The sequence below is a fragment of the Triturus cristatus genome, chromosome 4_2 (genome assembly GCF_964204655.1).
Source record: "Triturus cristatus chromosome 4_2, aTriCri1.1, whole genome shotgun sequence".
NCBI classification, from domain to species: Eukaryota; Metazoa; Chordata; class Amphibia; order Caudata; family Salamandridae; genus Triturus; species Triturus cristatus.
The window spans coordinates 86,023,849-86,051,803 of record NC_140586.1 but is presented as its reverse complement, the minus strand read 5'-3'; the positions used below and the strand labels follow the sequence as shown (position 1 = coordinate 86,051,803).

Here is a 27,955-nt window from a genome sequence, read left to right as displayed (position 1 = left end):
GACCAACCCAGCAGCAGCAGCAAGGCTCTCTGTCCAAGGGATATAGAGGAAGACTTAGAGGTCGCTCACGTGGCCGTCAACTCTCCTCCTCCTCTTCCTCTTCCTCAGCCCCTCCCACCACCGCAAAGCAGCCCTAGATTCGACATTCCGGATCATGCTGGTCCTGTGGGGGGCCGGCTTACCCATTTTCTACAAGATTGGGAATCTGTAACTACAGATCTCTGGGTTCTAGATCTTGTAGAAAATGGGTATGCCCTTCCCTTTCGGGAATTCCCTCCAAATTATCCTCCTTGCCAAGGGGCTTGCTCGGAGGACCACCGTCTTCTCCTGCAGGAGGAAGTCCTGAAGTTGTTTCAGAAAGGTGCGATAGAGGTGGTCCCAGAGCAGGAGAGGGGTCAGGGATGCTACTCCCGGTATTTTCTGATTCCGAAAAAGGACGGCAGATTGCGTCCGATATTGGACCTCAGGATCTTGAATCTTTATCTGAAGCAAGAGAAGTTCAAGATGCTCACCCTTGCGCAGGTTCTTCAGGCGCTGAATCAGGAGGACTGGATGGTGTCGCTCGACTTGCAGGATGCGTATTTTCACATCCCCATTCTGAAGTCGCACAGTAAGTATCTCCGGTTTACGGTAGGGTCGCAACATTATCAGTTTGCGGTCCTCCCGTTTGGTCTTACTTCGGCACCACGAGTCTTCACAAAGGTGATGGCGGTGGTGGCAGCCCATCTCAGAAGGTCGGGGATTTCGGTTTTCCCTTATTTAGACGACTGGCTGATCAAGGCGGAGTCGCCAGGGAAGGTGCTGCTCCATCTGCAGGATACAACTCGGCTGTTGTACAAATTGGGTTTTTCGATCAATGCGCCCAAATCTCACCTGGTGCCCTCTCAGCGCAACCTGTTCATAGGTGCGGTACTGGACACTACTGTGTGTCGAGCATTCCCTCCTCCTCAAAGGATTCTCGACATACAGGAAATGATTCCTTTATTTTTCAACGGAGCGGTCGTTCCAGTTCTGAAGGTCCTTCGCCTGCTCGGTCTGTTCGCCTCCTGCATCCTGTTGGTCAACCATGCACGCTGGCACATGAGGGCACTCCAGTGGTGCCTCCGCAAGCAGTGGTATCAGCACAAGGGAGATCTCAGGGAGTCTGTGAGGATCTCCAGAGAAGCTGCAGCGGATCTGTCTTGGTGGAGCGTGGAGGGCAATCTGTCCCAAGGAAAGCCCTTTCATCTACCTCCATCGGTGACCACAGTGATAACGGATGCATCCACTCTAGGGTGGGGTGCTCATCTGGGGGATCTGGAGATCAAAGGTCTTTGGTCTCCGGAGGAAAGGTTGCTTCACATCAACCTTCTGGAATTGCGGGCGATTCGTTTGGCACTCAAGGCCTTCCTCCCTTCCCTTCGCGGTCAGTCTATTCAGGTCCTGACGGACAACACTACCGCGATGTGGTATATAAACAAACAGGGAGGAGTGGGGTCTCTTTGTCTCTGCAGAGAGGCCTTGCGTCTATGGTCCTGGGCTCAGGACCATCAGATTTGTCTGATGGCGAATCATCTGGCCGGTGTTCTGAACGTGCGTGCGGACAGTCTCAGTCGGCAGTTTTCCGCCGACCACGAGTGGAGGCTCCATCCGGAGGTGGTTCGTCACGTCTTTCGGACGTGGGGAACTCCTCGGGTGGATCTGTTTGCCACCCGCAAGAACGCGCACTGTCCGTTGTTCTGCAGTCTCCAGTATCCGATGCAGGGAGCGTTGGGGGATGCGTTTCAGTTGAGTTGGGGTTCTCGACTCCTTTACGCGTTTCCTCCCATACCCTTGTTTCCTTGGGTTCTGAGGAAGATTCGCCAAGACAGGGCCCAAGTCATATTGATCGCTCCGGATTGGCCAAGAAGGGTGTGGTATACAGATCTTCTCCACCTCTCCTCGTGCCCTCCGCTCCGTCTCCCTCTGTGGGCAGACCTCCTCTCGCAGTCGGAGGGGCAGGTTCTACACCCCCACCTCCAGAGCTTACACCTTCATGCCTGGAGATTGAACGGGGCAACCTGAATTCTTTCTCTCTCCCTCCAGATGTGGTGGATGTTATTTTATCGGCCAGGCGACACTCCACCAAATCCATATACTCCTATAGATGGTCTAAATTCGTTCTCTGGTGCGGAGAGAGGTCAATTGATCCCTTGAAGGCTCGTTTGTCTAACATTCTGCAGTTTGCCCTTTCTCTTGCTCAGCAAGGCTTTGCTGTGGCTACTGTAAAAGGATATTTATCGGCTTTGTCGGCTTTCCTATGCCTGCCGGATCAGCCGTCCTTATTTAAATCACCTATTGTGCTTAGGTTTCTTAAGGGCCTCACGAATAAATTTCCTCCTACTCCTTTTATTGTACCTCAATGGGACTTAAACCTTGTACTGACTTATCTTATGGGTTCTCCCTTTGAGCCCTTGCATAAATGTCCCTTGAGACTGTTGTCTTTTAAGACAGTATTCCTCATTGCAATCACCTCGGCAAGGAGGGTAAGTGAGCTTCAAGCTCTTAGTTCAAAGCCCCCATTCTTGACTGTGCATGCTGAACGAATGGTGCTCCGGACCAGGGCTGCATTTTTGCCTAAAGTGGTAACTCCCTTCCATCTGGGGCAATCCATTACCCTTCCTGCTTTTTATCCTCCCCCTCACCCTTCCAAGGAGGAGGAGAGACTTCACCGTTTGGACCCTAAGAGGGCGGTGAGCTTTTACCTGGACAGGACGAAGGACATCAGAGTTGATGATCAGCTCTTCGTGGGCTTTGCTGGCTGCAGAAAGGGTCGTGCGGTGCACAAGCGCACCCTGTCCAGATGGATTGTACTATGCATCAAGATCTGCTACTCCCTAGCTGGTAAGGAGCCTCCGGAGGGTTTGAGGGCTCATTCTACCAGGGCAAAGTCTTCTACGTCTGCTTTATCTAGGGGTGTTCCTGTGGAGGACATTTGTAGGGCGGCAACTTGGGCCTCCCTCCACACCTTTGCAAAACATTATTGCTTGGACACCGAGGTGAGGAGGGACGGACATTTTGCGCGATCCGTCCTTCAGGACTTTCTGGTGTAGAAGGGTGGACACCCTCCTCCGGGAGTGGGGACTGCTGTGGAATCTATTCACAAGGTGAGGAATCCACTGGCAGATGTATCCATCAGAAGAACAAGTTACTTACCTTCGGTAACGCTTTTTCTGGTGGATACAGTATCTGCCTGTGGATTCCTCACTGACCCACCCGCCTCCCCGTTGTCCATCCTTCTATACCTGTGGTTCTATGCCTGTGATTCTATTGATGGTGTTTCAAATGTGTTTATCGCTGTCAAAGGCATTTTGTTATTTCTTGTGCTTTGTTACTTATTTTCCACACTGTGTGTGTTGATATGCATTTTGTATACTGTGTATACTGTGTATATATATATTGCTGTCAGTCCGTCCGTGTGCCTCGAAGGCACGGAAAAAAGGGGCGGAACTGACGTCATCACGCCGAGGAGGTCTTCTTATGGAGCCGGTGACGTCAGCGGAGTCGCGAGCGGAGCCGTGCCTCTGTGACGTCGTCTTCGACCTCATCGGCGTGGACTGCTACAAAAGTTTCCGAATGTTGCTGGCGCAGGGGATATTCACAAGGTGAGGAATCCACAGGCAGATACTGTATCCACCAGAAAAAGCGTTACCGAAGGTAAGTAACTTGTTCTTTAGGTTGCAAAAAGCTCCTCCCACTAATAAAATCTGGATATGAATTTTGACATTAGCCCTTACTCTCTTTGCAAAACCAGTATTTACACCTGCCTGATGTATACATGTCAAGAATACATTTGAAATTCCATTTGTAAGAGTCCTAAAAAGTAGCTGTACTCAAAAAACCTTTTTAGGTGCTCAATGGAGGTAAGGCCAAACTGGGGGGGCAGGTTTAATATTGTGGATTAACAATAAAGATTTGGGTGAAAATGATTTGTATACGTGCTGTGTGTGAATGCTGAACTTGTTTTCCAGGATATATTGGCGTGGTCAACAGAAGTCAGAAGGACATTGATGGCAGGAAGGACATCAAGGCTGCCCTCGCAGCAGAGAGAAAGTTTTTCCTCTCTCATCCAAGTTACAGACACCTCGCTGACCGCATGGGAACACCGCACCTACAGAAAACACTCAACCAGGTTGGGATTTTTCAAATTAAATCCAGACTTTTTCATACCTTCACCCAGCCCTTGCTTCTTTTGCAGGCCAAGGATGCGATAGCTCTGATGACTGTTTCTGTTTTTCAGTAGAGGGGGAGAGTTAGGCTTATTGATCCATGAAATTGCACTTTTGTTGATAAGGTGTACTTGGGACTCATATGTTGGGTCCTCAAGAATTGGAGAATTGAAGGAGGAGCAACTTCCTTCCTGCCCCCTTGCTTAAAGACATTAGTTGTAAATAGGCCCATCTGTGTTCAGAACATTGTGGGCAAGCCAAGATACCCCCTTGACTGTAGACCCACCTATCAGTTTATCCCAGACACTTCTTGATTCTTAATCCTGCCTAAAACAACAGCAACAATGACTTTTTAGTAGACATTAAAGAGATCAGCCATGTACCCTATTTTCTGATCATGGGTAAACCTAGGTAGTTTCCTGGAAATTATAGCAGGCTAACCTTTTTAGACCAAACATTTGACTGAGGCTGTACCTCCTTCTCTGTGAAATGTACTATTTTAGAAGAGACAATGTCAGAGCATTCCGTGTTTTTTAGGAACCGGCATTATTTTAAAATCAAAAAGCATGTTTCCCCCACCAATTTTGACAACTGTCAGTTTAAAATACATCACCCTTTAGCTCAAAATATGTGACTGGTTAATTCTGGTATATATTTAAAAATACTCTCTGATTTTGGTGGAAAAATTGCTGGTTCAATAAACTACTTTCTGTTGAATTCGCAGCAGGCTGCACATTTTGCTGTTAGCACTCTTCCATAATTTGGGTTTGACATGAGCCTGCTTCGCAGACCCTCGTATCTTTCTTTCACTAAACAATGCCCTCCTAACTGCTAAAATGGGAGAATAATTGGGTGACTACATTACGAAAGCTGCCCGTTCAGAGGGAGTGAGTTGCGGTCTGTTATAGACCTGGATTTCCATGTGGTTTTTTTTTTTTAAGATTTTTTTTATTGTTGTATTTTATTGCATTTTCATAAACAAACTATACAAATGCAAAGGAAGGAAACCAACATAAGTGAAAATCAAGCATCAAAAAATGATCATACAATAATTAACATAAAACGCGGGTTTGCTAAAATCAGGAGCAAATAGAGGATATAACAACAATACAATTTACCATAATAATCCTGGGTGGGAGATAAGGAGATTGGACGTAAGAGGGACAGCAAAGGGAAGACTGCAAAATGAGGAGGGGGTATATACACTACGTAATACGCACCACCACATATCTGTCAGTTTTTTCATTGAATTGCAGCAGATAGGTGAATTAAGTATCTGTAGTGTTTTTTTTTTTTTTTTTAACATCTAGAAAGAATTGGGGTTAGAAAAAAGGCTTAATTTTGCATACTTTTGTAAGTGACCTGCTCTCTTGGTGCTTCTGAAAATGCATTTGCTATCCTCACATCCCTGTTCTTCATGTTTTTCAGCAATTAACTAATCACATTCGGGATACTTTACCGGCGGTGCGCAGCAAACTACAAAGTCAGCTGCTGTCCCTGGAGAAGGAAGTGGAGGAATACAAAAACTTCCGTCCCGATGACCCCACCCGGAAAACCAAAGCACTCCTACAGTATGTGCAATGCTAACCCAAGGTGTAAGGGGTGGGTGGAAACGGTGTGGGAGTCATGGTGTGTGGGCTGTTCAAAAAGAAACAATAATTTAGTGGCATATCTCCTGCCGTTACTAGGTCCCACAAACGCACCTCTTGTTTATACAACTTAATAATGACCTTGATGTTTGCTTGCTCTTCTTTCGCTCACCAGAATGGTCCAACAGTTCGGTGTGGATTTTGAAAAGCGAATAGAAGGCTCCGGCGATCAGGTCGACACTGTTGAACTTTCAGGTGGTGCGAGAATTAACCGGATCTTCCACGAGCGGTTCCCCTTTGAGCTTGTGAAGGTAACTCTGCATTCACATGTACTGCAAGTGTGCTTGCTGCTGGTCCGCTTCAATTAGAAAATATGAGGGATGTGAATATATATCCTATGAAGGCTAAGCTGTATGTCTGTGTGGAACTTCAGAATTAGTGTGAGGGGCAGGTGGATATCTGTCTTCCGCTGTGAATATAGAAGACTTTCTTTCTAATCCTGCCTTTTCTTCTTGAAAGCATTGTCCTCTTTTACCAGTAGTTTTCTTCTGGGCCCAGTTCCTTTACCTACTTGAAAGTAGACTAAAGTCCTGTTAAGAATCCCTGCAGTTGTGTTCACCCACCGTTCATAGTGGGTCTTTCACTTTGAAACAGCCCTCTTGTGTCAGAACAAGAATTTGCTGTGTATACCATATCAGTCAGCATCTCTCATTAAACAGCAGACCCACTCACCACAGCCACCTGCCATTCACAGAGCACTGTGGAAGTCCAACTGATGCAACATGAAAGGATGAATCCAGTGATTGATTTTCTCATACACGCAACATTACTGTGTGAATGAACTCCAAACCTACCATTTACCCTATTTCAATCTCACATGGCTTGTTATGGCAAGACTGAACATTTTTGTGTACAGGGTCACTGAATATTAAAAATCTGTAAACTTATTTGAAGTAAGGGAATAAGAAATGCTTTCATTAGTTTACTGCTGTGGTAAGCACCCAACAGTAGTCAAACTAAAGGTATTAGTGGAAGAATTAAAAGCCAAGTTGGCTGCTTTGTTAACGCATCTCATTTTTGTGGCCAGTTAACGATGGGATCAATGAAAGTTACTTCCGTCACTAGGGGGAGGAGTCGTAGCCAGTAGGACGTGGCTTGATGAAAGCATCATTTTGGATGTCCGCTAAGAAGCCTAACCCCAATTGTATTGCCTTGGCCACTCGTTGTTATCCTTCTAGTACTCCACATTTGGATGTGGCAGTCTTATCGACTTTTCAATATCATACTTGACTTTTCGACATCATAATTGATGGATGACTGCTTGAGTTAGAGTTCAGAGATTGCAGCAAAAGTATTTCCAAAGAAGTGAAGTGTCCTTCGGTAAAGGTCACTTGAAGAGGTTGATGTAATGTGCCTTTTATATCTTACGGGGTTGAGGAGTATCCCATCCAGCAGCTTTACCAGTCCCACTTTGCTTTCCCAGCATCTGGCTGGAGAACTCTAGCAAGGAGTCGTAATATACTAACGGAGGGGAAGTGTTGAGAAAACTTTAGCAGTAGCACCTTTGGGTTTGTTTTTCGAGCGCGAGTGATTTTTATTTTTTCTTAGTGTAGTCCTTTGAAAGCCATTATGACTTATAAATATGTCATAAAATGCCTAGGAATGCATAGAAACCCTGACGATGAATTTGATTACTGTTCGACATTTAAGAATTTGGTGCACAAAGAACCCTCAACATTAATGCCACAGAAGCACAATTAGGCATAATTAACAACACTTCTCTTTTAAGGGATCATCAAATTATTGGGTGAGAGTGGAGTCATGAATGAGGAATTTATAGAGCGCACGTCTACTAGACATTGTCCTGGCTCTGAAACCGCCAAGCAAGAAGCCGTACGAGGTTTGGGGGACCAAGCTAAGTCCCTCTAAACCCTTGAGAAGGAATGGGCATGAAAAATCTGTGAAATGAAAAATCTCATGATGCTAAACTGTAATTTCTTTTCGTGGTCCAGCAAGGTGCGAAAATATGTCCCCTCACTGGCATATGTTTCCATCTGCCAGCAAATCGCAGAAGACCTTTCTATATTCTCATGATGTTACGTTATGTGACTCGCCATTATTTTGAGCACTAGCTACAAAAAGGCTCTGTTTGCCGATAATGTAATGAAACACAAAGGTACCTTCTGGCACAAAGTCATTTTGAGTTAAGTTCTTTTCTGTAGCATTTCAGGTCAATATTTATTATGGTTTGTAAGCAGTGTCATAAGGAATTGGATAAAAATCATGGCCCAATGTAAATTCTTGCCTTTTTCTTCCGCCGCTTTCAAATGGGCTTCCACATGCCAACAACATTTAGAACTTTAAATCAGACCATAAAAAATGTGTTGCTGTATAGCACATGCATTAAACACTTATTCCAGCTAGAGTTGAGTGAAAACGTTGCATGTTTGTCCGAAGTAGAGGTTTTATTTCAAGGTGACTCTTGATCTCTCTCCGAAACCCACAATGCACCATGACCTGAAGTCCACCTTAGTTAAAAAAGAAAATCTGCCATTGGGTTCCAACATAACTTTTGAAGCTTCAGGACCATCACAAAATTGAATTTTTAGCCGCTAAGCACTGGAATTGCTTACTGCGTGACACAAAAACACTGCATGACCTCTGATCCCTTTGGAATGGATCTACACAAAAAGATATCAAGGTTTGGTCATATGAGAATGACTCGCAGCTAGGTAGATTATAGAGAAAACACCCCTCAAGTTCTCCCCTAAATGTAATAGTAAGTTCCTGTAGTCAGACCATCATAGGTGATGCAACGTCTGTCTACCAAGGGACTGTGAGGAGTCATACTCTTCAGCTTGCCAGGCCTTTAAGAATAAGAAGACCATCCACTTCAGAAGGGACTGCCAGTGGTTGCTAAACCGAATGCAGCTCCTTGGCTCCCCTAAGCAATTGGCCAGAGCCTGTTGAAAACGTTGAGGGAACATACTTGCATGTTAAAAAGGAAAAAGTGTCCAGAATACCTTTCCTCAACTGACTTTAACTTTGGGGAGAATAAGGGCCCCATGCATCAACAAAAAAAAAAACGGTCGCACACAGGCAGATTCTCAGAATCTGCCCCTTTGCGACAGGTATTTATTTATCCAGTACTGGGGTATCTTTCATAGATTCACATGCTTGAATCATCCCCGCCGTCGAGGTGGGAGTCTCACGGTACAAATAAAATATATACATAATAGTAATAAAATATCATACAATAGGTTATAATGAACAATAAAGTCACTACACTATCCTATTCTTGTCCTTTTGTAAAAAAGAACCAAATTTGGAACACAGCCAATAGGGCTCCAGCACCCTCTATAACACTCCACAGAGAGGCAAGTCCCTAAGATTTTTTACCGCACGTCGTGTGACAGGGAGTCTCACTGAGCTCTGCTTGTTTTTTTTCCCTCAAAGTATGCTGAATACTGTGAGTACAGGATGTCTGAATCTTCTAAGAAAGGATTATTCTTGCCTTGTGGTTCCTGTGGGAAAAAGAGACTACATTTTGAGGATCCCCACAAGGAGTGTATATACTGTTTGTATCCTTCTCATAAGGTCAAGAACTGCAGGATTTGTAGAAAATGTTCTTCAAAGACCTTAAAGGATAGAGAAGGCAGGTTATTGATCTGGCTGGAGAAATTGAAGGTGAGATCTGAGGTACTGTCTCTAGAGAATGATGATGAGAGCCTCCCAGCGTCTAAGAAGAGAGATGGATCTGAAGATCCACCTGAAAGAGCTGGCAAAACAACTAAAAAGTCTCACCATGAGACTAGCCACTCCGCCTCTAAAAAAGAGAAGCTTTCTTTCTCTTCTGAAGGAAAAACTGTGGAAACATCAAAAATGCCACTTATAACGGCATTGAAACAGTCCAGGACTCAGTCTGTTAGTGCCTCGTCGCCATCAAGAGACCCCATCGATGACGAAGCCACCTCAGAGTTCGTCGACACTATCTCCGTCGACGGAAGAACCGGTAAGATCTGTACCTTCGACAACGAAGACTAAATCAAATCCGTCGACGACACCGTCGACTATACCGCCGGCGATCACAGTCTCGCCTCCGTCGACGTCCCTCTCGTCGACGGCACAATCGACGACGGTCCCACTCTCGTTGACGCTTCCACTGTCGACTACGACCTCCACTTTGATGACATCATAGTCAATGACGGGTCTTCTGATGACAACGTCGACACTCAGAACGGTAATGGCAGCTTCAGCTGTCCCTATGTCTCCTTCCATGGTCATCTCGTCAACGATCATGCGGAAAAGGTCTACTTCACTACAAGTGACTCCTATTTTATCATGGAAATTATCGTCTACGCTCCTGTCTACGAGGGACTACTACCACAACCCTTCATACATTTCTCCCTTGCCTCCGAGCCAATTTTTGGAAGAGTCAGAGGATAATGGGCTGTTCAGTCCTGCACGCAGCCCCTCTCAGCTTCATGTCGAATACAAAGAGGATGATGAGAAAGAAGATTATGAGCCTTATCAAACCGTACAAAGGCCTCAAGTTTTATTGCCTCGACAGGAACCTGTGGTGCAAATGCCTGTGACTTTGGTACAGGACTTGGCAGCTATGCTGCAAGATTACCATACTTGTTTCCCAACTGCGGCTGACCCCGTTCAAAGACAGCCTTCTTCATCTATTTTGCATACTTCCGATTCATCTGTTCCGGCTGCTGGGTCTCAGGATATTGTACCTAAACCACAAGACCCAGGGGTACAAGATGATGATGAGGATGCAGTCACCGAATAGGGCGAACTCCCTAAATCGCCTGCAAGCATGGATGAATGGGAGGATTATGTAATCCCTACACCATCATCGCCAGTTCCTCAGGCAATTGATTCCACTCTGGAGGACATCAGAGGTTTTCATGCAATCATGGAGAGGGCCTATGCCTGTTAAGCAGTTTGACTGCTTTCTCTATGATTTTAAAGATCAGAGCAGGAAGTCGGTCCGCGCCATTCCCACAATCGATCATATTTGGGAAGAGGGTGTCAAGATTATGAGGAACTCTCTGTACTGGCAATTCTTCCCAGGATTGATAAGAAATATAAGCCCCGTATGATGTTTTTCTTGCCTGTCCGGTCATCCTAGGCCTGACTCTGTCATCTCTCAGGCTGCTCAGCGCAGGTTGAGAAATCCATTGGTACCGATCACGGCGCCTCCTGACAAGGATGGTAGGAGGCTCGATAATATAGGGAAGAGGTTTACCACCATGGCAAGTGCTTCCGTTCGTGCCGCTAACTCATTGGCAATCCTAGGGAGATATGGCTGCCAAATATGGTCAGATAATGCTCCATACCTTGAGTTTTTGCCAGAGGATAAGAAGCTGGAGGCGAGAAATTCTCCTTGAGGGGGAAAGGGCAGCATCGGAAACGATTGACATTTCCATGGATCTAGCCACCCTAGGTTTCCAGCAGCTGGCTGGAGCAGCGGTCCTCCGTCGACGGGTTTGGCTTAAATCTACCACTTTCAGCCCGGAGATACAAAGCAAAATCCTCGATATGCCACTTGATGGGGATGTGCTCTTTGGCAAGCACATCAATGATGCCCTGCAAGAGATTAAAAAGGACACAGACACTGCCAAAGCCCTGGGTACGCTTCAGTATAGGACTCCTTCTTTTCGAGTCGCCCGTGGCAGAGGGTCTTTCTCCTTTCGTGGAGGTTACCAAAAGTACCAACCCCAGTCTTATCAGGGCAGGTGTAGTTTTCAACAGCAACAACAATCTTACAGAGCGCCCCATGCTGCCGCTTACAGACAGCAGAACAGGAGGAAACAGCCCCAACATGGCAGAGATATAGTAGGAAACAGTGACGTCTCCCCAGCACCTGCAACAGTTCAGCCACACTTCAACACCAAGACGCCGAACATTTCTCGTCATTTCAACCAATGGGAAAAACTGACCTCGGACAAGTGGGTTTTGAAAATAATCCAATTCGGACACACCTTAGAATTTACCCATCCACCTTTAAAGAAGCTTCCACTACATCTAGCTCTTCTCAAGACAGAGACCAGGAGTATGCTGCAAAAAGGAGCTATAGAGAAAGTCTCGCTCTCAAGTGGGAAGAGGTTTTTACTCCCTTTTCTTTTTAGTCAAGAAAAAGTCGGGAGAATGGAGACCAATCCTGGATCCGAGGAAGCTGAACAGATACCTGCAAAAGAAATCCTTTTGCATGGTTACTCAAGAGATCCTGCAACTCCTAGACCATGCAGACTTCATGACAACATTAGATCTGCAGGATGCATACTTCCACATACCGATCCACCCCAAACATCGAAAGTTCCTCCGTTTTACTGTGGCAGGTGCGCATTTTCAGTTTAGGGTTCTCCCTTTTGGCCTGCGTTCAGCTCCAAGAGTTTTTACAAAATGCCTTGCTCCGGTTGTGGTTCATCTCAGGCTGCAGGGCCTGCAGCTTTTCCCATATCTGGACGATTGGCTGATAAAAGCTCCTTCTTTCCGGCAGGCCTCAGAAGCAACTCACACCTGCCTTCGCATGTTTCAATCTCTGGGGCTGTCTCTCAACTCCCAAAAGTCAGTTCTTCTTCCGTCTCAAAGGATTCAGTTTCTGGGAGCAGTTTTGGACACTATCCAGGACAAGGCATCCTTGTCCACAATCACATCTGGTTTCTCTAGCATCAGACCTACGAAAAAAAAGGTTTGCTTCTGTGAGGAAGATCAAATCCTTTCTCGGGATGTTATCCTCTGCAATCCTTTTGGTTCCTCACTCATGTCTCAGAATGAGACCTATCCAAGAAGAACTGGACAGTCAATGGCTTCAAATAACAGGGTCGTTCGACCTGTTGAGGATAACCCCGGCTATGCGGGTGGCTCTGCTTTGGTGACAGCGCTCCAGCAATGTCTCGCCCGGGCTTACCTCGACCCCCCCCCCCCCCCACTGGAATTCAGACTACAGGCGCGTGGGGTGCGCACCTCCAAGATCTCTGCATAAAAGGGAAATGGTCCAGAGCATTGTCAAGAATGCACATCAATTTCCTAGAGCTTTGAGCTATTTTTCTGGCTTTGCAGTCTTTTCTCCCAAGACTTCAGGTATCATCAGTTCTCATTAGAACCGACAACACCACTTGCATGCATTACCTAAACAAGCAAGGGGGGACTCGCTCTCACATTCTACCTCAGGAAGCGCAAAACATATGGAAGTGGCTCCTTTCTCATCACATTACTATAAAGGTGGAGCATCTGCCAGAAGTAAACAACACTCTGGCGGACACTTTGAGCAGAACATCAAATTCTTGCCACAAATGGGAACTGGACCAGTCAGTCGTGGAACACATTTTTCATATGTGGGGCAGACCCAACTTGGATCTCTTTGCCTCCAAGACAAATCGAAAATGCCCATTCTATGCCAGTTGGGATCCAGAGAAGGGCTCTTGGGGAAATGCCTTCATGATGAGATGGACAGGGATTTTCGCTTACGCTTTCCCTCCCTTTCCGTTGCTCCCGAGGCTTCTAAGAAAACTGAAGCTGGAACCGTGCCAAATAATTCTCATTGCCCCACGATGGCCGCGTCAGCACTGGTTCACAGAGCTTCTCCTACACTCAGAATGCAACCCATTTCGCCTCCCAGAGTCTCCAACTCTATTGACCATGAGCAAGGGCAAGATTCTCCACCCGCATCCAGCCCCTCTGCAGCTTCACGCCTGGCTTCTGAGCTCACTGAATTCAAGGAGCTTGATTTACCGCAAGATTGTAGGGACATACTTGCAAGAGCTCCTTCTACGCTAAAAATCCATTCTCTGAAATGAAAACGTTTCTGTTCTTGGTGCCGAGATAATAATACACATCCCCTGGACTGTTCTCTGGAGAAGGTTCTCCCTTATCTTCTTTCACTAGCTAAGTCTGGTCTCATGTTCGTGTTTGTTAAGCTCTATCTGGCCGCAATCTCGACTTACAGGTGCTCTACTGGCGGCCCATCTCTCTGCTCTAACCGTTTGGTCAAGCAATTTTTGAAAGGTCTCTTCAGAGCTTTTCTGCCCATCAGAGCTCCTCCCCCTGAATGGAGCCTTAACCTGGTTCTATCACAGCTCATGAAGCACCTATTTGAACCTGTGCAAGAAGCTGAGCTTAAATATCTCGCCTGGAAAACTACTCTTTAGTTGGTGCTTACCTCCGCTAGGAGAGTCAGCGAAATTCAGGCATTTACTATCAAACAACCATACCTAAGGTTCACCAATGACTATGTTCTCCTAAGAATGAATCCTACCTTCATTCCAAAGGTTCCATCTTCTTTCCATCTTAATGAGCCCATTATTCTACGTACTTTCTTTCCCAGTCCTTCCACCCCAGCTGAGAAGGCTCTACTCACTTAGGATATTAAAAGGCGCCTTAAATTATACTTATCACGAACTGTATCCATCCGGATGTCGGATCAATTGTTTGTATCTTATGGTGGTCAAAAACCAGGTACAGCAGTAACGAAATCAACAATTGCAAGATGGATGGCATCAGCGATTCAATTTTGCCGTTCTAAAGCTGGAAGTCCTCTGTCCATGCAGCCTAAAGCTCATTCCACAAGGGGTATGTCATCATGGGCAGCGCTTTTTGCCGTAGTGCCATTGGAGAAGATTTGCCATGCTGCAACCTGGAAGAATGTGCACACATTTACACGGCATCACTGTCTGGATCGGGCTGCAGAAGCGGAGTTAGCAGTTGGTCAAGCAGTGTTACGCAACCTTTTCAAATAAGGGAAGCCTCTATTGAGAGGTGACTTAACTTATTTCATGCTTTTGAATGCTATATCTTTTAATTGTTAATGTTACTAATGTCTCTCTCACGTGTGATATGGCATATGTTATAAGTATGTTTACAAGTATATTTTACAAGGTATCTAATGTGGTCTGTCTAATACCCACCATCCGCTAAGGAACCAAGATTTTACTGCTAGCTATTCTGATTCAAAAAATCAACACCGGGTTTTGGCTCAAAAAAACTCAGCTGAACTGAGCCCAATTAACTTGAAAAACAGAACAAATGGTCCAAGCTAAGACTGACTAAACCTTATACTTTTCCAACTCCTAAAATGAAATGAAACATGAGAGGAGGGTTTTATAGATTTCCTTATTAGTCAATGGAAATGATTTTAATTTATTTCACATTTGAAAACAATTTTGCGCTGCAACATTACTTCATTGCGCATTTATCTTTTGTACAAAACAATATCTAACATTACATTTATTACATCAACATAATACTCATGATCCCCTAAATGAGTAAAACAAACACACATACACTCTTCAAACATTCATGGCCAATATACTCCTGCATACACAAAACTACACACGCACTAAAAACTCGGTCCTAGTAGCAACCTTTCTTTTCTGGTAGATTGACTACAAATCAGTTTGAACAACAAAAACGTTCTGTCTTTTTTGTTGAAACAATAAAGTTCCAGTATTTTGAAACAAAAAAATTTTTTGGGACGGTGCAAAACAAGGACCGAACTGGTCGACGCGTTTCGAACCACTATATTTTGGGCTCTCCTCAGGACCAACCAATTTCTGCAATAAAAAATAATAAATCTGTTTTAGGTGTTGTACTACAACTCAGAATTTCCACAAGACACCGCCAAGAACTCACTTCACCCACCTTCAAAAAGTGCCTCCGCAATGGAGATCTAGCTGCCTGAAAAATGTCCGACTCGTCCCAAATGATGAGGAACCTAAACAAAAAGCCGTTTGCATTATCGTTTCTTGCTTATCTAAATCAGGCTGTACACACAACACTGGACAAACACAAGACAAACACAAGACTGTTGCACAAAATGGGGTGCTAGCTCCACTTACCGGATTAGGGGATGATGCCCTCTTTTCCGGCTGACAAACTTGTTAACTGTTTCTTTGCTAGAGCCAAAAGTGAACATTGATCGATTACTTGAGAAAGTCATTTCCCGTGGATAGGCTGATTCTCGACATATCCTGGGGAAAGGGAAGGCTTACCTAGGTGAGTTCGCTTGTTCGTCTCACGTAGGGTGCCCGCGCCGGATTCTGAAAACAAAAAGGCGGTGAAAGTCATCAAAAAGACTGCTCCGCCCTCTGTGCTGAAGTCCTCTAAGTTATCCTAGCACTTAATGTTCTTTTCTTAGCCGCCAGAACACTTACCGGGATTCTCCTCTCGTAGCTCAATGTCCGTGTCAATCCATTGGTTAAGCTCGTTTGGCATTGTGGGAAATGGTGACGGTTAAACAATACCAACTACCGGAAACCAGATGTTTGCTGGGAGATGTAGTTTTACTTGGCGACTTCAGAATCAGGTATATTTTAGAAAGGTACTGGTGCCACAGTTGGAAATGTACCAAAGTATTTTTGGCAAATACTTGTTAATGTTTAGAATGTTTAGGCAAACTAGAGAGTTTGCGGCGCTTTCTCTGCACTATATTGAAATTGCGTGTTTCACAACAGAAACCAAATGACTGCTGGGGGATGTAGTTTGATATGGCGAATAAAAGACTGGGTATATTTAGAAAGGGTACTGGTGCAACAGTTAGAAATGTACCAAAGTATTCTTGGCAAATACTTATGACTGTTTTAGAATTAAGTATGTGCAACAGCTAGCGAAAATATGTTTTTTTTTTTCTTTTGCACGCTATATCAATCACGCGTTACACAACGGAAGGCATTCCATAAGGACCAGAGGTTGGGTGGCTGCACGACAGCTGGCACTGTCACTAAACTTTTGTAAACACACTAAATTTACAGGAAAAGGCAATCCGTGCATTGTCTGTTATATTTGGTGAAGCAGATCAGATAGGAACGGCAGTGTGTACCTCTGTATAATGTTACTCGCCGTTTAGACCAATGGTCTGAATATCTCCGCTACTTCATTCAGGCCGTTGATCGCCGTATTAAATTTCATGATGAGTAGTGCCTCGCGTTGGCTTAATTGGCCTTCCAAATCGCCCCCACGCGGGTCTCTTTCAATCTTGGACAACACTGTCCATTTCAAATCCACCTCACTGTGTGTCATTGTAGCCCAGTGGCTGACTAATGGGGCATTTTCCACTCGTCGTCTAATCCTTGATTTATGCTGGGTGATACGTTGTCGGACCTCCTGGGTTGTCTTCCCAATATACAGCTTTGGGCAAGGACAAGTTACTGCATAGACAACATTCTTCGTTTTACAATTGGTAAACGTGTTGTGTTTCCAGTGGGTAGTATTAAATGTGAAGACCTCACCCTCTATGGTTTGCTCACAGCATGTGCACGTTCCACATTTGTGGTGTCCAACAACTGGCGGCAAATCCAGCATGCTTCTTAAAGTCCGATGTTCTTGTTTTGGTAAAGCCGCCCGGACTATATAGTTGGCTACACTTTTCTCCTTCTTATATGCAAACATAGGAGGGGTGGAAAATTCTTCATGGAGGTCCTTAATCAAATGCCAGTTGGCTAGGATGAGTTTACGGAGTTCGTGGGTATTAGGGCAGAATGTCGTTACACATACTGGTCTACTGCCCTTGTTCCTAGTTCTTTGCTCCAGCAATGTTTCTCTTGGTGTCCACCAAGCTCTCTTCATAGAGTGTTTGAGTAGTTTCTTGGGGTATCCCCTCTCCAGAAGGCGATCTCTTAATTTATTGGCGTGCATGAAGTATTCTTCTTTTTTTGTGCAGTTCCTACGAATTCGCAAGAACTGACCATAAGGTAAATTTTGTCTCAGACTTCGAGGGTGGTTGCTGGTATAATGTAATGCCTTGTTCCTGTCCGTCTGTTTCCTGAAAAGTGTGGTTTCTAGCTGACCATCTAAAGCCACTACTTTGACATCCAAAAATGTAATCCATTCGTTTGATGATACACAACTGAATTTGATATCATTAGATCTTTCGTTGAGCCAACCAACAAACTCATCCAGTGTTCCCTGTGTGCCAGTCCAAATTAGGAAAATATCGTCGATATATCGCATGTAGCTGGAAATGTTTGCAAAAAATGGGTTGTTGTTATATATGAAATTATTTTCATAAAGCCCCATGTATAACACCGCTAACTCCGGGGCAAAAGGACATCCCATCGCCACGCCTCTTGTTTGGTAAAAGAACTGCGAATCAAATGAAAAGTAATTTTTGGATAATGCAAACTTCGCTAATGTCAAAAGAAATTCCGTAGGTACTTGGACTGGTCGCTCTCTTTGACCTAAAAACCACTCTAAAGCCTCCAAAGCTTGATCCTGAGGAATCTGGGTATAAAGTGAAACCACATCCAATGAAACCATCAGTTGTTTAGTTTTGTCAAACTGCACGGATGCTATTCTATTGAGAAAGGCAGTAGTATCTTTCAAATGGGCCGGGACTTCCTTGATAAATGGTTTGAGAAAAAAATCAATATATTGGGCCACTGGCTCAATAAGTGACTCACACCCGGACACTATGGGCCGTCCTGGGGGGTCAAGTTCATTTTTATGCAGTTTGGGCAAGGCATAAAAGACCGGTATCCTCGGATTCATGTTCTTTAGAAAGAGGCGTTCTTTAGGGCCTACAAAACCTTGTGAAAAACCTTCTTCAATAATATGGAAAAGTTGATCTTGTAATTCCTTTGTTGGATCTTTCTTAATTTTACGATAGCATGTCACATCCTCTAACTGGCGTTGTACTTCCTTCTTGTATTTGTTCACGTCCCATAGGACAATTGCCCCACCTTTGTCCGCCTGTTTCACCACTATTGATCTATCATTTTGCAGGTCAATCAGGGCATCTTTCTCCTGTTTAGCTAAGTTGAACTTGACAAAGCTTTTTTTACTTTCCATTGCCTGGATTCCAGATAAGATGGTTCTCTCAAAGGTAGTAATTTCTTTGGGGACCTTGGGGCCTATTGGACAGAAGGTTGATTTTCTTTTTAGTCCAGTTATTTCAGCCGTAACTGCTTCAGTTGTGTCCGAAAAGAACGTTTTTAAACGGATTTTGCGACAAAACTCCATGGTTTCGAGCTTCATTTTTACAAAGTCTGTTGATCTAGAAGGAACAAAACTAAGTCCTTTCTGCAAAATAGAAATTTCCGCCCCTGTTAGGATTTTATCAGACAGGTTAAAAATTGGCGATGAAACTAGCTCCTGTAATATTGACGGCGTGTCCTCATTTCCCATGGTTGGGAGTATCGCAACCGTCCTCTGCCTTGTCGTTGGCCTCGGCCTAAAAAACGTACATCCTGGTTAGATGCTTGCGGGTCCTGATTTTGTTGATTTACCCTTGGATTCTGATTAGCCCTAGTGTTAGTATCTGTAGCCTCACTCGATGATGATGATGATTCCGAAAAATTAATGAATCTTTTCCGTGATCGTCCTTGATAGTTTTGAAGGTAATTTCTTGAATCGTTAGTGGTATAAAAATCTTTGTTCAAGTAAGGGTAAGTGGACTCCAACGAAAAATTCTTTTTGTCCAGCTCAAATTTGTTACTTTTTTGGATTACCGTGTAGTCTTTAAACTCCAAAATTTCTTTTTCAACCTTTTCTAATAGGGCTTTTGCGTCAGTTAGATTAGGGTTGTTTTTGATTTCAGTTTCCAAGTCGGCGATCTCTTGTAGTTGTATCAACGACAGTCTATGTGCTGTCTCCACCGTTAGGACCATGAGGTCCCGGCTACATTTCGTCTCTATGCAGCTATATCCTTTCTTATAGATTGGATCGTCAATAACGATCCAATCTATAAGAAACTGATTTGTAGTCAATCTACCAGAAAAGAAAGGTTGCTACTAGGACCGAGTTTTTAGTGCGTGTGTAGTTTTGTGTATGCAGGAGTATATTGGCCATGAATGTTTGAAGAGTGTATGTGTGTTTGTTTTACTCATTTAGGGGATCATGAGTATTATGTTGATGTATTAAATGTAATGTTAGATATTGTTTTGTACAAAAGATAAATGCGCAATGAAGTAATGTTGCAGCGCAAAATTGTTTTCAAATGTGAAATGAATTAAAATCATTTCCATTGACTAATAAGGAAATCTATAAAACCCTCCTCATGTTTCATTTCATTTTAGGAGTTGGAAAAGTATAAGGTTTAGTCAGTCTTAGCTTGGACCATTTGTTCTGTTTTTCAAGCTATTCTGATTCAAGCATGTGAATCTATGAAAGATACCCCAATACTGGATAAGAAAACGAGTTACTTACCTGTAACTTCAGTTATCCAGTATTGGTATCTTTCATAGATTCACATGCGACCCACCCTCCTCCCCGGAGAGGCTTCCCTTATTACTATGTTATATACTTACTGTCACTTGTGCTGTTGAAAATCTGAGGGGCTTGCCTCTCCGTGGAGTGTTCTAGTGCCTTATTGGCTGTGTTCCAAATTTGGTTCTTGTTTTTTTTTTTTTACGAAAGGACAAGGATAGGCTAGTGTAGTGACTTTATTCTCCATTATAGCCTATTGTATGATATTTTATTCCTATTATGTATATATTTTATTTGTGCCGTGAGACTCCCACCTCGACGGCGGGGAGGATTCAAGTATGTGAATCTATGAAAGATACCAATACCGGATAACTGAAGTTACAGGTAAGTAACTAGTTTTCTTTTGCACTTGGGATGCATCATACAAAATGCAAAAATCGCGAAATTTGCGATTACTTAAATTGCGATTGCATGATGCAAATTGAAATAGCTATTTCGCAATTATGGGTCGCAAATGACCGTCAAATGGAACTGGACGGTAATTTGCGAAAACGTTGAAAATTGCACTAAAGTGCATTTTTCAAAGTTACATGTTACACACACACGCACATGCCCTTGGGGCATGTGTGTGTGCTTCATGTGGTCACATGGCAATTTCAGGGGTGCAACAGGGTGTCCTTTTGACACCCTTGCACCTCCATGCGTAATTTGTGAGAACCTATTTTGTACTCGCAAATCGTGCATGCAATTTCCATTGATTCCTATGGGTAGCAATTCCTTAATTGCGACTCGCAATTTGTGAGTCGCAATTAAGGAATGTTTAAGAATCACAAAATGTTTTGCGATTCCTACATGCATAGACAATTGCGATTCTTTAATTGCGATTCTTCAAAAATCGCAATTAAAGAATCGCAATTGCCTATTTTGATGCAAGTGCACCTAATTCTCCAAGGCCCCCTGTAAAGCTCTCACCCAGAACAAAGACTCCACCTAGGATTTCCTTTTCATACTTTCTGAGGATCTTCCCATTGAGGGTACATCCCAACAGGAACCTTGGCTCCAGGACAACTAACTACTATGAGAGCGACAGGTCATGCTTGTAGCCCAAAGCCATTGCAAACTATCCCTCAGCAGTCTGCACCGACCTTCTGATTCAGAGTTATCTTGACCCAAAAAGCCCATCTCTGCTCTGGAGAAGCCTTGACTCCAGCCTTTGAGCCCTGACATACAGAAGCCCCATCTCTGCTCCTAGATACTTACACTCCTGTCTCTACACAAGTCAAGTCAAGTCAATGACACTCCTGTCTCTACACACTCTGAGGCTGCTTTGAAACTGGCCTTGATGCCGAGTGAGCCTACACCATAAGAGATCAGGGATCGCAGCTTTGTTAGTAAAAGAAGAATATACATTACACCAGCGACTGGGTTACAAATCCACCACAATCTGCACTACTTCATTAGCTATACGCTAAGAAGAGAAGTCTCATGTTTCAGAAGAGCTTAGAGCCTTTGCTGTTAAACACAAGTCTAAGGAATGTAACCCACCACCAGCACGTCAGTGATCAGCACAGTCTCAATCACTTTTATGTTCTGCTCATACAGACCCTGATCCATACCTACTCTGGGTTTTCCATACCTTCACAAGGAGTCCACCCCAGCGCATGATGGGGACAACTCCTGGCAGGACTGCAGTGTAGATCTTGAGGAAGACCCGTCTTCGGAGCCATACCTGATCAATCCATCCCCACTGCATGATGCAGCATCATATTTAGTAGTGACCCAGTGAGCGGCTACCCACCATAATGTGAAATTCCACATGGTGAAGTATGAGGACTTCCTGGTAAAAATGCTATGATTGGTTTCATTCTTTCCAATGCTTAGGTGGATCATTAAGTACATGGCAGAGAACTTTAAGGACACACATAAAAACAGGTTTTTCACATCAAAGGTGGAAAAAAATTACAAGGCAGTGCCAGAAGATTCCCTATATATTAGGGTCCATATGTTAACCTGGCTCACTGATAGTCTATATGGGCAAAAAAGGGCTTTTTGCCAGGCAACTGGGAATACCTCTCCTACTGATAAGGAACGTAGGTGGATTGATGCTGCTCCCATTAGAGATGCTGTGGGGGCTGCCACCTCCACTGCCTCCAGGAAACCAACACAATCATCTTCTTTCGAAGGCATACCTGGCTGGAGTCCAGCAACAACTTCCTATTGCCCCTTTTGACGGTTAACATCTTTTTTTGCCCTCACGTGGTCACAGTGCTAGAAAAACAAGCATTTGTTAAGCAATATGTCTTGCATTTATGAGAGTTTGAGATATTGTTATGGTAAATGACAATGCCTTTTATTTAATGTGTTGTTTTTAAAACCAATTAATAAAAGGCATTGTCATTTACAGTACCAATAGCTTAAACTCTTGCAAATGCGAGACCTATTGCATTGCAAATGCGTGTTATAAAAAATTTAAAAAGCGTTAAGAGAAAGTGTCCTGCCTGCAGCAGGAGGCAGTACAGTGCTTTTTGAGAAAATAGTGCTCGGAGGCTGTAATTAAAGCCTACCGAGCAACAACGCACGTAACAGGGGTGTTGCCATGTGGGTTACAAAATGAGACAAAGCGGTACTAGAGAGGAACTACTAAACCTTTTGACCAATGAACAGCCACAGTTTACAGTGGACAATGACACAAGCCACTGAAAAATGTGGGCAGAGCTTCAAGTCCCTACCTCAATACAGCATGCTTTGCAGAGCAGCGCATGCGCTGCCCTGGCTCGACATAAAAAGGGACGATAGTGGACACAGCCATAGCAATGAGGGTATTCCACACCCAAATTGGCAGGTCAGGGTTTCAACAATGAGAGATGAGCTTCAGCCAAATCAGTGGCCGCTCCACAGGCTTGCAGACAAACCACAGCAGTCCTTTTAGGAGGAGCAAACTACGAAGATCAACTCAACAGGAGACTTCTGGAGCATGATCCATGGTTGGGCCACAGTGGCCCAAGGTACGGCCCCCTCTGCCTCAAACCAATTACCTCTCCACCTCTACCACAACACCTATTGCGAGAACAATGAGGTTATATCTTCCCCTGTGGAATGAGGTGGTCTTGGTCGATTGGGTCATTTCCATCCTCATCTCTGATACTGTCTGGAGTTTCATGCCACACTAATATTCCAGCAGCAGGGCTGGCATCAGCAAACCACTCCAAAGACTGCTGAAAAAGGAGATGAAGGCATTGCTTCAGAAAGGAGTGATATAACCAGTCCACCACCACAGCTGATCCTGTATGTATAGAGAAGAAAACGAGGCAGGCATCGTTGACACACATCCTCATCACACCCACTTGGGCTTGGCGACTGTGGTACTCAATACTATTGGACATACCACTACATTCTCACAAGAAAACTACCTCTGTTTGCAGATGTTCTCACACAGGAACTGGGTCAGCTATAACATCCAAATATCATGGGCCTGAATTGTGCACGTGAATCCACTACAAGAGCCTCTTATGCTGCCATATGTGAAAGATTTGTTCGATACGGTCTGCCTTAACAAGCAGTCTATACAGGCTTTGGTTTATGATCTCGTCAGTTACTTGTTGCATCTACAAAAGAATGGCAGCTTACATGTACAATAGGCAACACAATCTATATTCAAAAGTCTGATTGTGAAGTAGTTTATGGTTGGGCTAAAGAGCCATCCCTCCAACAACTTCACCATTTATCTCATGGGTCCTTAATGTTGTTCTTTTCACCCAGCTCCTTGGGCCACCCTTTAAACTGTTACACTCATGGTCAATCCAGTTTCTCTCCTGGGAAAGGCCATTCTCATTGCAGTCACTTCTGTGCCTAGAGTTAGAGAAGCAGAAATCCTAATGGTTGAAGATTCCTTCCTTCAATTCCACAAAAATCAGGTTGTTCTTTGAACAAATCATAATTTTCTGCTTATGGCCATCTCCCGATTCCAAGTTAACTTAACCACTGGCCTGCCAATTGTTTTTTACATCCACAATTAGGATGGACCTTTCACACTTCAGATTTCAAAAGAGCCCTCATGTATTACAGTGACTGCATTAAATTCAATTGAAAGATCAAGCAACTACTTGGTGCTTTTGTAAAGTGCAGTTAGGGCAACAGATTTCCAACTAGGGCCTTTCAAGATGGATGGTCAAGTACACTCAATAGTGTTATGCCAAAGGCAAATGCGCACTGCACACTGTATCTAGGTTATATTCCACTTGCAAAAAGGGAACCCATGTGGCTTTCTTTGGCAGTGTCTGACTCGCAGAAATTTGTAAAGCTTCATCATAGTCTACCATCCACATCACAAAGCATTCTGGCATGGATTTTCATGCCCACCAGGATACAAATCTATTTGCAGCTTATAGTGCTGTAGATTCCCCGGAGTTGTGACATTTGGCCTGTAATCTATTACGTCACATTCACCATACACCACTTCACATACTATCGTGCTTCACACCTCTACACGTACTTTCTTTTACATTTTTGGGAAAATACAGTATAGAGTTCAGTCTGTGTCCTGGCACATTATGGGTTTCATGGAGAATCACAAGTCACCTCTCAATTTCTACGTGGAACAAAATAACGTGCAGTGTCCACACAAGACACTGCATGGTGGGAGTGAACAAAGCTTGTGACTCTACAGCACTCCAAGCTGATAATTACACATAAGTAAAGCTTTTTAAGTCGAGGTAGAAACAGCACACACGTGCTGCTCTGCAAGGCATGCAGTAGTTCCTCTGTGGGCATTTTGGCACGCCCATGCTTGCCATTCGTTATTTTGTGTGACATTGTAAAATGCTGGCTTTTCACTGGGGCGTTGGAAGAATTTGTCCCCCCTTTGTGTACTTGGTTCCCTCTCATGGTGACTGCCCCTCTTACATGTACTCTTCCTGTCCTGTCTATTTGTGTTAGTTTTGGCACACTGTTTGTTTCTTCTTGTTTTCTTTAGTTTGCATGGTGAGGCTCTCCTCACACACAGCTGATGTGGAAATCTAGACTCGATTGCTTTTTTAGGCCCTGCAACCCACGCCATTATGTACATTTATGGGGCGGGTGCATTCTAGAAGTATTAGCAGAACATTTAAGCCTCTTCCTAGAAGGAAAACACTCCCGGAGAGAATCTAGCTTCTTCAACAGCCCGTCATTGCCACGGCTGGGGCACAGGAGCAGTAGCAGATGGCACCCAATTCTGAACCTACAGGGAGTTTGGCAACATTCAACGTAGGTCAGAAACTTTTAAACGTGTGTTTACTCACGCACTAGCAAAAATGCTTTTATTTGATCAGCACGTTACTTTAATTGACTTGTTCTGCCTCTATTACTGGTTTCTTCCACCCCCTTCATCCTTGTTCCGTGTCATTGGTGAATAGTCTGTGTGTCATGAACAGGCCCAAGAACCTCTGGCTGCTTCAAGCATATACTTCTGCAGGTGTACAGCTGTTCTTGTCTGTGGCAGTGCAGGAATTTTTCTGAGTGGAATTATCCCTCCTGATCCAGATTCCCAAATCTACTGAGAGTTTGGCAACATGCCACGTAATTTCATTACAGAACGGGTTGTCAATGCACAATGACCCCCTTTTTGGGTGTAATACCAGCCAGGTAATTATGAGTTTAGTAAAAAGGTGTGTTTTTTTTTTTTTTTAAGTGTCACTGATTTGAAGACTTCAGAGAAACTGGTCACTTTGTGACTGCTGCTCAAACCTTCTTTTCACACCTCTTACCCGTCTTGTTTCAGGTATAAATCACATCTGAGTTTTTAAAATATCCCAAGACGTAACGAGAAAAAAACAATTGTGAATGAGAGTGGTTGTGATAAAAAGCAGGAAGGATGCGTAGAAAGGAGCCTAAACAAAAAATCATCTGCCAGTACCCCATCATCTATCCGCTTCTAGCGATAGAACAAGGTCACGCAAGGCTAACATTTTAACATTCGTATTTTCGAGTAACAACTAGAGATGGTCGAGCCAACCCATTTACAGGGATCGCCGAGTCAGAGCCAATCCAATTGTCTGTCTCGGATCTTAGAGCCTGTGCACAAGCCGAGCCCTGGAAATACTGTTTTCCCCTGCTGTCTTTAAAAGGTTTCCAATTTGTTTTTTCCCCTCCCAATTACACAACACCTACAGTGAGATGCCTTCCAAAATGGAAAGTTTTGTCGCAGGTACAAAGGCAACGCTTGATAGTAATTGTTAATTGCACTTTATTCATGGCAAGGTATTCCAAAGGTCAATCTTTTTGAAAGACTGGAAGTGACAGGCGGACCAAATTTCGAATTTTGTCTATTTAAACTTATCTCCCAACTATTGAAGGGGTTGAGACAAAGAAGAGACGGTAGCGTGGGATGTGGAAACCTTTAAAGCTGCGCATGGCTGTTCCTGTGTTCTAATTGAAAGATACTCCTGTTCAGACATTTTACATTTTTTATTGACGTCTGGCATTATGTCTACAACTCTTAGCTCTGAACTGAGCTGCCAAGGAGCATAAAACACATTTCTCCCTCTCTCACCCAAGCCCTTTCCCTTTCACCAAACACGGTGACCACAGCAGGGTTAGCCTCCATCAAAGGTACTGAACCCACCACCAGAGACAAGTGGAAACACCTGTGCCAATTTTGAAAAGACTGACATCTGAGACTGGTAGCGCAGGCAAATCCAATTGCTCTGGGTAAACACTTATAAGGCCTCAAAAGCAAGACCTATTGGCTATGCCGATGCTTTTTGTTTTTAAGTAACCCGAGAGGGGAACCCCTAATTCGGTCTGTTTCCCGTTATTTAAAACTATTTACTTATACACGTAAAAAAAAAAAAATCTATTGCAAGCTTGTCGGTGCTGTTGTATCATTCGATCGACAACAACAAAAGGTTTCAGTCTATAAGATCACTTTCACAAAACTGGAGTGGTTCTTCTTTCCTGAGACCCTTGTACTGAAGGTTAACTGTGTTTGTGTTTCTTTTGTAGATGGAATTTGATGAGAAAGACCTCCGGAGAGAAATTAGTTATGCAATTAAGAACATTCATGGAGTAAGGCAAGTATGCGCTAGTCGGATGGCAAGACTGCCAAATTTGCATAGCTTCTGATGTGGTCCTTTTCTTCAATTGGAGATTTAGTTGCAAGTATTTTAATTGGTTTTCACAGTTTGCGAAGCTCAACAAATTTCTCTCTCCAGTAGTGGTGTCATTCTGACATTTTTCACTGCCCACCTCACACGATCCCAGAGCATGTTTTAAAGCAAAATTAAACTCTCATGTGCTTGCTCTTGTGTTCACAACGTAAAGAGTTTTGTAAAGATAAAATATTAATTTAATTTGGAATCTCGCTTAAGGCAGTGAGTTCTAACCGAGAAATATATCCATCCAGGAGAACTCTTGTTACAAGGATTGAATTTTTCCTGGTTTGCAATTGTAAAAGTGTACACTTTCAAGATCGAGAACCACATACTCTTCACGGATGTTTGTGGATCTGTCCTTTATGCTTCAGTTTATACTTATAGTGTGCCCATTAAGATGGTAGCAGCAGCACCTGTTCTCCCGGTGTTGCTGGATTCTAGTTCTCACTGGCATATGATGTATGGTAGTAGTACTAGTGCTCAGGGGGTCCGCGACTCCTTAGATTTTTTTTTTGTTAAACTACAGATTCCTAATTGTATATAAGTAAAGAACACAATCTGTAAAAGTGATTTTTTTTTTTAAAGTTCTGTAAATGTGAATTGAATTTTGAAATTGCAGGGTAAAAATTAAATTTGTAATCTCAGAATGATTTGTGGGAGCAATCAAACAGAATATAGTGTGCACGAAGCTCCAACCATCCCACTAAAATTAATGTTTTTATTTTTATGAATTAAATACAATATTTCATTATTTATGTGGTGTTTGATGAATGCTTGTTTCCATATTTTAGTGTATTGTTTTGCAGTGCAAATTGTCGTAAATTGTTTAGGCCAGGATTCCAATTGTGACTCAGCAGAGGGCCACAGATTTCAATAATGATTCAGTGAGGTTCCCCGG

The 27,955-nt window shown here is 43.8% G+C and overlaps 1 protein-coding gene across 4 annotated transcripts in view; it reads left to right on the top strand.

The window, feature by feature from the left end:
- The window catches only part of DNM2 (dynamin 2), a 752,889-nt gene that overhangs the window by 303,888 nt on the left and 421,046 nt on the right, over positions 1–27,955 (top strand). For all 4 annotated transcript variants that reach the window (XM_085600673.1, XM_085600674.1, XM_085600670.1 and 1 more), the window contains exons 6-9: positions 3,990–4,150; positions 5,616–5,758; positions 5,952–6,087; positions 26,909–26,976. In XM_085600673.1, the coding sequence (XP_085456799.1) occupies positions 3,990–4,150; positions 5,616–5,758; positions 5,952–6,087; positions 26,909–26,976 (508 nt within the window). The remainder of the gene's footprint in view (positions 1–3,989; positions 4,151–5,615; positions 5,759–5,951; positions 6,088–26,908; positions 26,977–27,955) is intronic.